Source organism: Oryza glaberrima, chromosome 3 (assembly GCF_000147395.1).
Source record: "Oryza glaberrima chromosome 3, OglaRS2, whole genome shotgun sequence".
NCBI lineage: Eukaryota > Viridiplantae > Streptophyta > Magnoliopsida > Poales > Poaceae > Oryza > Oryza glaberrima.
The window spans coordinates 6,913,808-6,925,565 of NC_068328.1; the positions used below are offsets into that span (position 1 = coordinate 6,913,808).

The 11,758-nt window shown below is 46.1% G+C and overlaps 2 protein-coding genes across 2 annotated transcripts; both read right to left on the minus strand.

The window, feature by feature from the left end:
- Positions 1 to 2,996: 2,996 nt before the first annotated feature.
- Positions 2,997 to 5,558, minus strand: LOC127768910 (cyclin-J18-like). Its single transcript, XM_052294581.1, has 9 exons — positions 5,323 to 5,558; positions 5,152 to 5,228; positions 4,948 to 5,065; positions 4,749 to 4,847; positions 4,652 to 4,669; positions 4,449 to 4,519; positions 3,642 to 3,768; positions 3,495 to 3,555; positions 2,997 to 3,346 (listed from the first exon to the last, which is right to left on the minus strand). Exons 1-9 carry the CDS (start codon positions 5,416 to 5,418, stop codon positions 3,228 to 3,230), a joined length of 786 nt encoding a protein of 261 aa, XP_052150541.1. The 5' UTR covers positions 5,419 to 5,558; the 3' UTR covers positions 2,997 to 3,227.
- A 27-nt stretch (positions 5,559 to 5,585) lies between these two features.
- LOC127768911 (uncharacterized) lies at positions 5,586 to 7,761 on the minus strand. The gene is made up of 2 exons (XM_052294582.1): positions 7,407 to 7,761; positions 5,586 to 6,812 (listed from the first exon to the last, which is right to left on the minus strand). The coding sequence occupies exon 2, from the start codon at positions 6,791 to 6,793 to the stop codon at positions 6,080 to 6,082; it is 714 nt and encodes a 237-aa protein (XP_052150542.1). The 5' UTR covers positions 6,794 to 6,812; positions 7,407 to 7,761; the 3' UTR covers positions 5,586 to 6,079.
- Positions 7,762 to 11,758: the final 3,997 nt, after the last annotated feature.

Genomic DNA, 11,758 nt, shown 5'->3' on the forward strand with positions numbered 1-11,758 from the left:
AATATATAGCTAGCTTTTCTTGCAAATTTTGGAGCCAATTATCTTAAGACTGTAGATGTCATTTTTTTTAGGTCGCACTCTTAGTAGTGAGTAGACCTTGTGTCACTGTCTGCATGCTACTTGCCAAAATGCATGCCACACATTGGTAATGCACTAATACTAGTATATGCATGCAGTTTACGCTAGGAGAAATACAGATGAGCAGAGAAAAAGAAAGAAATGTGACCCTCTACCAGCTTCAGATACACCTTTCACATCGCCAGCTGTAGTTAGTTCATGGAATTATCATCAAGCCAATGAGAAAGCACTGAACAAAATACCTTCTTTTTTTTTAAAAAAAAAGGAACTGGACAAAAATCAAATGTCTACGTATGTAAGTATCTGTCTGCACATTGACAATGATTAGTACATAATTTGGACAGTTCAGATCAATTTGGATATTGCAGTTACAATCCTTCCTCTCTCTTTTTTTTGGGTTTGCATAGTCAATCATTAGACAATCATTTGTCTGTGGGTATGTGTATATATATAGATGGTGATCAATTATTTATTTCAGGTGTTTAAAGTAAGAACCTGCGGCTGTCTAACACATGCAGAAGCAATTCATGTTCATCAGTAAATAATATCTATTTCTTTTCCCAAATACATGCATGAAATGGGTAGTTAGTTACAGGCTACGTATGTGGGCTAAGTTGCTTGCATTGCAATACATGCAGCAAGGGAGCATCTCAACACCCTAGCTATCTACAGAACCAAATATATGTAGTTGCAAGCACTTTGCTTAAAACAATTAAAGTTCCCTTTCCTTTAAAATTTTCTCCTCTGTAACTCACCATTTTCCCTACCTTTTACAGAAAAGAACTGAATATTGCAACACCACAGAGTAGTACACCACCCATACTAGAAACTGAAGAGGTGACAGTGAAAAAATTATGCCTTTTTTTGAGAGGAAGAAAAAACTCTGCATAACTGGTGAGATTAAAAATGCTTTTTATCCAAAAAAGTTCTTAACCTTCATATTAGTTAAAAAGAAAAGTTGGGCAGGGAATAATACATGACTAGGAAAAGGCCATACTGTGTAATATCCCTCGTCAAACGTAAAAATTTGTTTTTTTAAAGAAAATTGATTAAAACCAGTCCTCTACACCATAAAATTTCGATAAGTAAGAAACTAAAGACTCCACAACGGAAGCTAACAATATACAAGGCTCTATCAGAAACAATCAAATCATGGGACTCATGGGATTCTGCTTAGTTTAAAATGTACACTAGTCAATGCTTCAAAAGTTAAACAATGTAACAAGCCAACAACTTACAAAGGCGACAAATAATCCCGCCGGTGGTTTAGTTTACTTTACTGATACCTTCCAAGCTAACATGAACTGATTTTTGGTCATCATTAAGCCTATATAAACATATCAAATCCTACGCACTAGGTCGTTAATCATGATGGCTTGCTCTTCCTGTAAACATAAAAGGGCACTCTAATATTAGAAAATTGAGTCCACGAAATGGACCAGCCTCCAGGCAGACACTAAACAAAAAACTAAATCGTTTCGTTTGACTAAAAATGAGATAAAAATTGGCATGAAAATCCCATGTCTGAAACTGCTCTAATTAAAAAGATATAAGCACAAAGTAGAGAGGGACGCAGGAGCTACAAAAGCATACACGTGTGGCCCATCTTGCCGAGCTGCCGGACTTCTGAATTTTCAGGTGATACATCTTAATCTGACGACAAGAATCGTCGCTTTGGAAGCTCTTTTTCTCCTCTTTTCTAGTTCAGAGAGATTTTCTGACGAAGTGCCCTGGTTTTTCCTTCTGTTTTTTTAGTTCAGAGAGATTTCTGACGGAGTGCCCTGGTTGGTGGTGATCCTGGTTTAAGGATGTTGAAGCATACGCCATCACGGAAGCTCCCGTGCAATGATCTGACAACGCAAAAATGACGTGATTCAGTTGGTTGCAGCATAAATCAATTCGGTTTGATGTAATAGCTGTAAAGGCAAAAAAGATGAAGTTTCAAATGGGGCATAGAGCTATGAACTAATTTTGTTCATCCCATTTCAATATACTTTCTTGGTTTCTGTTTGTCTCTGACAACATGAAGCAAGCTCCAAACATAGTGTTAGTTGAACAATTGTAATTAGAAAGCAAGTTGCATGCTTGGACACTGACTTCACACCAGATGTTCAATGATATAATCCCTTAAGCCGTGTTTCTTCATCGGCCGTACAGTACCTGGAGCCGGAAAATGATTGGAAATTGCTTGAGAATTTCAATGTTTATCGTCTAGCTATGGACCAATATATGCCTGATTTGATGATCAATAAACTCGAATACACGTTTGCTTGCTTCTTTTCTCCTCAAGAGAATGTTCGATTATCCAATGGCTTGTTGTAGGATGTAGCAATACTCTCTGATCCTTACTGATCAACGACTCTTGGGACCCCTTGTATGTGTTTTCATTCGCCAATTATCCATCGGATTTTCTTTGAATTAGGAAATCAACAATTATCTTTGATATTATATCTGATCTCAAAGAGAGTTGACGGGTCATCTGTCCCTTGATGCGCTGAACAAAATCCATTTGCGTACCGTCATTGTCATCATCATTATACCATATACCAGTCTAGAATTTTTTAACCATGCATTATATATATCATACAGTTTCATATTTTTGACAAGATATTGCACATTTCAAGGCTGAAAACCAAACTCAAGTTTTCGTTGTTACCACAAACAACAAGTGAAAGGAAATTGATGGTCTCACATAGACATGAGGTGACGTCCATTCGTAATCTCGAGGTACCATCGGCACAGCTGCATCATTCACATAAGCTGAAACATCAGAAGACAATACTTCTGTACATGTTTACAGAATTATCAGTGAGCATTATTCATCAACATATGGCATTAAACGTATTTACAGAATCGATTGGTAAAATAAGGCACTCATAAATATTAGTTACTTCTTAATATCCAATCATGAATTTCAGTTGAATCATCATTACTTCAATTCCCTTGCATTTCTTTAATCTTTGAAAAGCAATTCCCTTGCATTTTCAACATTTTAGTCTCAACAATGTGTCAATGTCGGTCGTCGGGCATAGACGGGCTGCACAACCTTGTACAAACATGTGTAGCAGTACTTACAGTTACATGAGAATAGTGCTTACAACGGCAAAACTGGGACTCATGCTCTACGCATAAAGAATTCACAATAAACCTCAGATATTGAAATCTCTCTCGCCCTTCCCTTTCATTTCATCTGGTTTAAGCACGTGCATTAGAATAGTCAGAACAACCTTCATGATTTCTTCTTCATCATATGATGTCGTAAACGTAACTGCCAAGTGCAGATATTGAACAAGTTAGAAACAAATAACGCTCTTTGCTCAACTAGAGAAGGAAATAACCTAACTAAGCAACGTGCATCTTCTGGACCATACAGGCATACATACATAGATAGAGTAAAATATGCGGCCAAAGCTTACCCCAAGGAAGGATTGGGAACTCCCATCTCTGCTTAGGAACTGATATGGCATATGCAGTAACCTGAAAAGAAATGAGACATCATATAAATCATAATTCAGCAGTCTATACAAAATCTCAGTAACAAAATGCTGCATTAAATAACATACAAGAGCTGAAGCAGCAAGTTGACAGGGAGAGTTAAAAAGCCATGAACTATCTTCAGTCTCATAAAGAATATCCAAAATTTCCATGCAAACATCCATATTTAAAAGATCACCTATTTTGGATATTTCCCTGGCAATAGACAAGAAATTAAGTGATATATCAGTAGAAACTATATGGTTAAGCTTCTCATAGATCAGGAAGTCAAGAAAAAAAAGCAAAAACTGGTAGTTTAATAATGCTGTCCGGCGATGGTAATACTAATACAGGTAAACAGGATTGCTAAAACAAATGATACCCTGGCAGGACAGTCTTTCAAGGGAAAGGAAGACCAATGGGAAGAGTGGATGAAGAAGCAAAAGATTCTTTTTCTTTTGTTTTATTATTCGCTTCCTCAGAACACAAGTGAATCACAAAACTAGTTTTAAATATGATCTGAGATCATCTATACTAACATGACACATTTAAACATTTCTAGTGCAAAATTTTGGCACTAAAAAGTAAGAACTGCTATAAGGAACTAGGCATACACTGATTGTGCTTGGTGAGTAAAATAAATGCAACAGATTATAGTGACCAATCAGTACAGCTGTCTGTTGTGATATACATATAATATAATTCACAAATACATAGATGTGGACAGTGGAAGCCATAAATGTAGACTTAGAAGAGAAGATATGTTCGTCAAGTATTTATTAGTTCCAAATATTCACCCTCAAGTTTTATAACTTGGCCCTGAGGCCTAAAAACGTGGTGCTACTGCTAACTGTCCATTACAAACAATAAAAAAAATATTAAACAATCCAAAGAACCTGAATTGCACGAGAAGCTCCTCTAGGTATGTAAAAGCGATGTTCAAGGACCCAATGTTGTATTCCACCACCTACAGAACCCACAACACGAACAAGGAGATAATCTTTTTAGACAATGGAAGTACAAGAAAATAATAGAAGGGGGAAAAGGAATATAACAATGAAATGGAGCACGCCATGTAGTTGTATATATTTCGCATTACCTCCATGAACACCAGTTCCTGTGGCATTACAGCAAACACCTTTTAGCCACTACAAGAAAACTTTCAAACAAGGAACAACAATGCGTCGATAACTCACAGCATTGGCGAAATCGCGGCAAGTGAAATGCTGGTCGGCGATGATGCGATCACCAAGCGCCTTGAGGCTCTTCACCGACAGCGGCTTCAGCTCGTGAATCTAAACAGGTAACCAAATGAAAAATAAAAAGGAATGTAATTCCACCTCTCATGGCAATAAATCCACACGACGTTTGCTCAACAAATGCTCACAGAATCACCTTGCTGGCGATCCACACGGCAACGAGGGCGAAGAGCTCCAGGTTGCTGTACCTCAGAGGCTCGAGCAGCCAGGAGGTCACAGCTCGGCCACCCCGTGCGCCACAGAACCCCATCTTCCTGCAGCGACAGCGAGCAAGTTAGTAAAACAATAAGAAACCAATTTAACCCCCACAAAAACCAAGGTCTCAACTTCGCGGGGTCACCTCGGGAGGGAGGGCAGTAGGCGGTCGGTGAAGAAGGAGAGCGCGGTGTACTTGACGACGGGACGGAGGTCGAGCCGCTAGAAAGGAATCGCAGCAGAAGGCGGCAGGCGAGGTGAGGTAGCTGTCGAGGGGACCATGCCGGAAGCTGAGGGGGTGGAGGGGAGCCCGTACCGTGGAGGCGTGGAGGAGGAACTCGATGAGGCGGCGGCGGCGGGAGGGGCCAGGCCACGCGCTTGCCGCCGCCTCCACCGCGCGGTCCTCGTCCATGGTGGTGCGCGCCGCGGTGCGGCAGCGAGGAGTTGGGACGCCGGCGAGATTGCCGAAGAGGTGGGGAGAATGGAGGAGCGGCTGCTCAACCAGGCCTCCAGAATTCTTCAACGGCCCACTAACCTCATGCTTTCGGCCTGTTCGGCTCTTGGTGTTGGACCCTGTGAATAGTGTGCTGTTCTATATGAGGAAAACGGAAGGGGATCCTCTCACGTGAAGTCAGATGCCTACATGTCAGTGACATATCACGAAGAAGTTCAAGTCAATGTATCCCTTTCCAAGGAAAACGGGTTTGGCTATATGTTTCTTTCGAAGTTGCATTTTCCCGATTTTGCATTTCAATTAGAAACATATGACCTATTTGAGAATTTTTTGGTGACTGCAGTTTTTTCCAAAATCTCAGCTCCCAAAACAATTCATATTACCACTCGGATTCTGAATTGAAAAACAAATTAGAAGCCGGAAATTAAGAAATCAGTTTATTTCATATTTTCACCGGCTGGCTATTAATAATCTCTCTAAACAGAATTACCTACATTCAAGCACAAGAATTATGCGTTGTAAATTTATATACTTTTTCAAAAGAAAAAACAATGTACATTTAATTGTTACACAAAAACCAACATGACAACTCTAGGGATGATAGGATTTGCTTAGTTGATCAATTGTCAAATTCTGAAGAGAAAGACCGCTCAAACTCTGCATCCATGAGGACGCCGGCCATGACATGGACAATGATATCCCGCTCCTTGACGATATCCACGCACTCTGACGGCACGCCGTTGACGACCAGTGCACCGTCCACGTCCCTCCTCCAGGCGGAGATCCTCAGCCCAGACACGGACTCCAGGACAGGCGCCACCGCCACCATCTGCTGCCGGTGGCGCGGCGGTGCCACGTCCGCGGCGCGCAGGCGGCGAGGGACGGCGGAGAAGCCGAGCACACGGGAGACGACGGCGTAGGTGGCGTCATCATCGGCGCCATTCCCGTTGGTAGCGCTGTCGTTGGGGCGTTGCAGCTTGAGGACGCGGCGAAACGACTCCGGCGAGGGCACGAAGACGGTGAAGGCGAGGTTCTTGGGGAGCATGGACACCATCATGTCGCCGAACTCCCCCAGGCTCGCCGTCATGTCGTCGCAGTTGACAGATGGTGGTGGCGAGGAAGACGAGGATCTTCGTCCTGATGACACGACGCTGCTGTCCCGCAACGACGGTGGCGACGAGGAGGGAGCTGAGGTGGAGAGGAGAACGAGGACGAGGAAGAGGAGCGTCGCCGCGAAGGCGCCACCGGCGACGCCGGCATGGAGGTGTCGTTGCCATAGCAGCCGTGGCCTGACCAAGAAAAGTCTCTTCCTTCTCTTCGGCAGCATATTCATCAGTGTGTGTCCTCGCTACCTGTTGATTTGCTGGTCAGGTTATTGGCACGAGGAGATCACGGGAGGGGTCGAGGCAGCCGCCCGGCGATGTGGGCGCAGGAGCACAGCCGCACATGACGGATCCGGCTACCTTGCCTCCAGGGGCGGCGTTTTTCAACTTGGGTATTCCAAATTGTAAAAGATAGAAAAAAATTTCCAACCCAAGATCTAATAGTTGTATAATATGTAACGGTATAAACATGATTTCATAAAGTCATAAATGGATAGAATTGACCATAAATTGAATGCGTTAAGCATATTAGAGTACAGTACTAAACTATTAATTGACAAAACATATCAAATTTATAGAGCATATAAAACTCTTTAAATTAACCGTGGGACCTTTTTTTCTCTTCATGTTTCAAACCTACAAACAACAATATCAAAGAGCAATTGAGCAAAGCAGCACTGGTTCCTAAATCCTAATCTAGATAGTCATTCACATTTCACAAGCTATGAAGCTAAAATAACCAATACACTTCACACAATCACACAATCAGTCAATCACACTCATCAAGCATTCAAGCAATATCCTCATTAGTCAGTTTCAGTTCGACAACTCCTATTTCCTCACCGCTGCTGCGCTGCAGGACGGAGGACGGGAGGTCGGGAGGAGGGCAGGAGGCGCCGAGGCGGCGTCGGCGGGCGGCGGCACGTGCGCACGGCGCGACGCGGGAGTGCGCGCGGCGGCCGGCGGGCCGCGCCGCCGCGGGCGACGGGGCGGGGGTGACCGGGACGGCGGGACCGGCGACGGCGAGCCGGCGAGGCGCGCAGGCAGCTCATCAGCTGGGCGACGGCGAGGCGCGAGGAGCGCGGGCGGCTGGGCTGGCGCGGCGACGGCGACGGCGACGGCGCGTGCGCGTCGGCCTGGGCGGGGCGCCTGGCGACTGGCGGCTGGGGTGGGGAGGGTTGACCGGTTGGGATGGGAAGGGGAGGTGAGGAGAAGAGACAGGGTTAGAAATGTGGGCTTTTATTTGCTATTGGGCTAATAGGCCTGAAATGTTGGGGTGTGGGAGGGTTCAGTTTGGTTTTCTTTTAAGTTTTGAATGGGTATAGGGTTTTTTTTCCTATATATAGATATACAGAAAACCTAGACAACGGTATCTCGATAGTACCTTTTATGAGATAGTAGATTATACCTGTTGTGGTACCAGCTGCATGGTACCCGATACCTACGATACCTGTTACCCGGTACCTGTGATACCTAGGACCTAATACATGTGATATTTATGTAAGAGAATAGTTAATATGCCTTATCCCGTTGTAACGGGATCCCGTTTTATAGCAGCTCTCGTTACAATGGGCCCGCCCCTTATGCCTCCGTTTCCCGATCGAGGGCGCACGCATTGATTTGACAAGGAGGAGACTTACGAGCTAATCAAGCCGGGACAACCACAATCGGCTTGGCACGCCCCGCGCACGGCCCGGTCCAGCCTTATGAACTATTGGGCCTAGAGACAGGCTTACAAGAGGAGATCTCGATCGGGATCGTGCATTCGTTCCGTCCTGCACGATCCGATGGGGGTGGTTTTGCCGTCTTGCCTCCGAGCCGACGCCGTGCGGTGCCAGTAGCTGTCGCCCCCGGTGATATGCCCGCGGCGGACTGGCGGTGGGCCGGTGGCTACGCGCGATGGGAAGGTCCGCAAACTGGCCTCTCTCTCTATCTTCTCCCGCCGATTTGGCCGGTTTTTTGGGTTATACGTTGTACTTGTACATGTCCGAATAAGGGTAGATGATGCTCCATTAGCAACCTGACGCAAAGCCTGCTTTATACAGTCTCGATTTTTGCCCTGAGTTGGTCACTGATCTTAGGCTGCCTTCGAGCGCAGGAGAAAGGGAGAAAAATTGTTTCGTTTTCCGCGCGCACGTTTTCCAAACTACTAAACGGTGTGTTTTTTTAAAAAAATTTCTATAGAAAAGTTGCTTTAAAAAATCATATTAATCCATTTTTAAAGTTTAAAATAATTAATACTCAATTAATCATATGCTAATGGCTCACCATGTCTTGTGTATCTTCTCAATCTTCTTAATCCTCTTCTCCTCAAACACACCCTCAGGGAAGATAGAGAGGAAATCTCATGGACTGAAAGAAAAGGTCGTCACTGTGTGCTTCTACAGCCTTAAATAATTAACTTCTAACAGGTGTCCTAACAGCACATTCTGGAATTCATCCTAGCACCCTAGTCACGTATCACCTTTTTCTTTTCTTTTTCAGAAAATCTACAAAACAGAATCCCGTCTAAATGGGATAGTTAATAACAACCTACCTATTAGAGTATATAATAGTTAGAGTCATATTATGATAGGATTGATTTGTGTGGAATCATTCCTTATCTCCTTCTTATGTACTCCTATATATACTGGCCCCCTGAGGCTCAATACAATTGATCGTATTCCTCTCTCCCTATACTATCAAACATGGTATCAGAGCGGGCGATCTAGTTGCCTCTCTCACGCTTCAGCCGCCGTCGCCCCCGGGAGGGTTCTGATCTCCCGGGGGTGGCCACCAATTTTTCTTTTTTTTTCGCCGTCTGCACCGTCACCCAGGAGGAATTGATCTTCTAGGCGGCTGGTTGTCGTCCATCTGCGTTGTTGTTGTCAAGAGGGATCGATCTCGGTCTCCTCGGTCGGCATAGTTCTTTGTCGCATCAAGCAGCTTCAGTAGCAGATCGATCTGGAGTGTGCGGGCCTGCACTATGGACCGTGGTGCAGCTGTCCCCTCCTTCCCATCGTCAGCGTGGCACAGGGTCTGGGGGGATCCGTCCCTGCCGTCTCCTCCTCCACCTGGGCCGCAGCCGCCTGCACCCACCAGGCCGCCAGTTCACGTCCAACGCTGTCGGCCCGTTGCCTTGCGCCGGCCCCGCCCACACCACAACACTCTCCTCCTACTACCGCCGGGGGACGCAGCCCTCTGTTACATTCGTCGGCCTGCCAGCGCTGCTGGTCGCCGCTGGCTGCTGCCTCCCGCCAACCGCATTGTCCTCTCCTCTTCCTCATCCTTCTCTTCCTTATCCACTCCCTCCTACAGCATTTTCGTCCAGGACGCCGTCTCCCTCACTCCCCTCTGTCTCCCTTTCTCCTCCGCCATGTCCCAAAGGCCGCGCCGCAGCACGCCGACTCCTGCTCCGGTGCCACGGGGGAGCTCACCCTCATGGAGGACGCAATCCAGGAGATGGAGTCGGGGGGCTTGACGCCGAAGGAGGGGACGATGTGGACGCCTGCTCCGCGCAACAAGGCGGCCTCCACTTCTTCGCTCACCGGCGAAAGCTTTGCTGCCTCTATCTGAGCACAGGGAGTTGCCTCGCGCTCCCCGCCGTGGAGCTGGGGCGCATCCTCCAGCGCGGGGCCGAGGTTGAGTGGCGAGTGGTGGCCGGCGCAGGTGAGGGGCCTCGTGTGCGGGGGAGGCAAGTCGCCCCGGGCCTGGCACTTGGGCAGCGGGGACGGCGAGGGAGGCTTGGTCGCCTTGCGCATGGGATTGGGCTTGCTGCGACGGCGGTAGGTGGTGGTGGCGGCGGCCGGTGGCAAGGGATTAGGCTCCATTTTGGTGTCATCGGCCGGCAAAATTATTTATGTCAGTCCGCCGGCTTCTGGCCAGACCTCACCACCTTCAAGGTCTGCACCGTGGCCTTCTCCATCAAGTATCAGTCATGATCCCTCGGGGGTATCTCGAGGAATCACGACTGATACTCACAAGTATCAGGCCTGCGGGGGTATCTCGAGGAATCACGACTGATACTCACAAGTATCAGGCCTGGTACCCAGGTATCAAGGTCTAATACCTAGGTACCAGCCGGTACCCAAGGTTTTAGGAGAGTGCACGTGGAAGCTGACCTATACAGAGGAAAGGAAGGGGAGGAGTCACTTAATATTTAGATCCCACCCGAAAATTTTATACCTTGTCACATCGAACGTTTGAACACCTGTATAAAGTAATTGCACATATTGTGACTACATTGTAAGACGAATCTTTAAGACTAATTGCTCCATGATTTGACAATGTGGTGCTATAGTAAACATGTGCTAATGGTGGATTAATTAGGCTTAATAAATCCGTCTCGCGGTTTACTGACGGATACTGTAATTAGTTTTTTTATTAGTGTCCGAACACCCTATACGATACTCTATATAATACACGATATGATACGCCAAAACTTTACACCACTGAATCTAAACACCCCCATATTCATTTTTTGCAATGGCCCAATGGACTGCATGTCAGCACGGTTGAACGCCTGGCGCCCTTGCCTTATCCTTCTACTCTACTCTCCACCAGAACACGCACTTCCCCTGACAGGAAAGCATCCAGAAGCTTCGCAAGGATTTTCAAGGCGATGTAACACTTACACAGTGGCATTGGTTGCGCCCCCCCCCCCCCCCCCCCCCCCCTCTTTTTTTTTTGACAACTCTACGGTTTCCACTTGTATTGTATTTGTATATGACATTACCTTGTACTTCAAAGTTCATATCTTTCAATCATGCAAGTTCATAAGGTTTGCTCCTTGCACGGTTAAACTGCCATATTTTTTGTAGACCAATGTTGTCATTGCTCTGAACTCAAGCTCAATAAGTTGCATACTCAGCTTCGAGTGCTTTTGTAGCGTCTGGTTGGCACATTGCGAGACATCATGCGACATTGGACTACCTGTATGGCTGTAGCAGGATATTTTCTAGGGAAGGCAAAGAAGAATTCAGACTTCTCTAGACCGCTTCTTTCCTCTGCCAAGTTGCAGTCTCGCAGAACTGTCTTCCTTGTTTGCTCAGCATGGTTGTGACTTGTGAGAGGCAGAGAGGGAGTTGACCTAAGAGCCAGCCTGAAGATTAGGCAGGGCCTACCAACTTGCCATTCTTCAGACAAATCCACTTGCACAATCTGATAGGAGTCTTGTCTCCTGTAAAAATATGCTCGTAATCTCGCCTGATGTCACC

Excerpts from the sequence above, each read along its gene's own strand:
- LOC127768910 (XM_052294581.1), bottom strand. The coding sequence starts at position 5,418 with ATGGACGAGGACCGCGCGGTGGAGGCGGCGGCAAGCGCGTGGCCTGGC. Across the intron at positions 3,556-3,641 it reads AACTTGCTGCTTCAGCTCTT|GTTACTGCATATGCCATATC; the intron begins GTATGTTATTTA and ends ATTTCTTTTCAG. Across the intron at positions 3,347-3,494 it reads GTTCCCAATCCTTCCTTGGG|TTACGTTTACGACATCATAT; the intron begins GTAAGCTTTGGC and ends TGCACTTGGCAG.
- LOC127768911 (XM_052294582.1), bottom strand. The coding sequence starts at position 6,793 with ATGAATATGCTGCCGAAGAGAAGGAAGAGACTTTTCTTGGTCAGGCCA.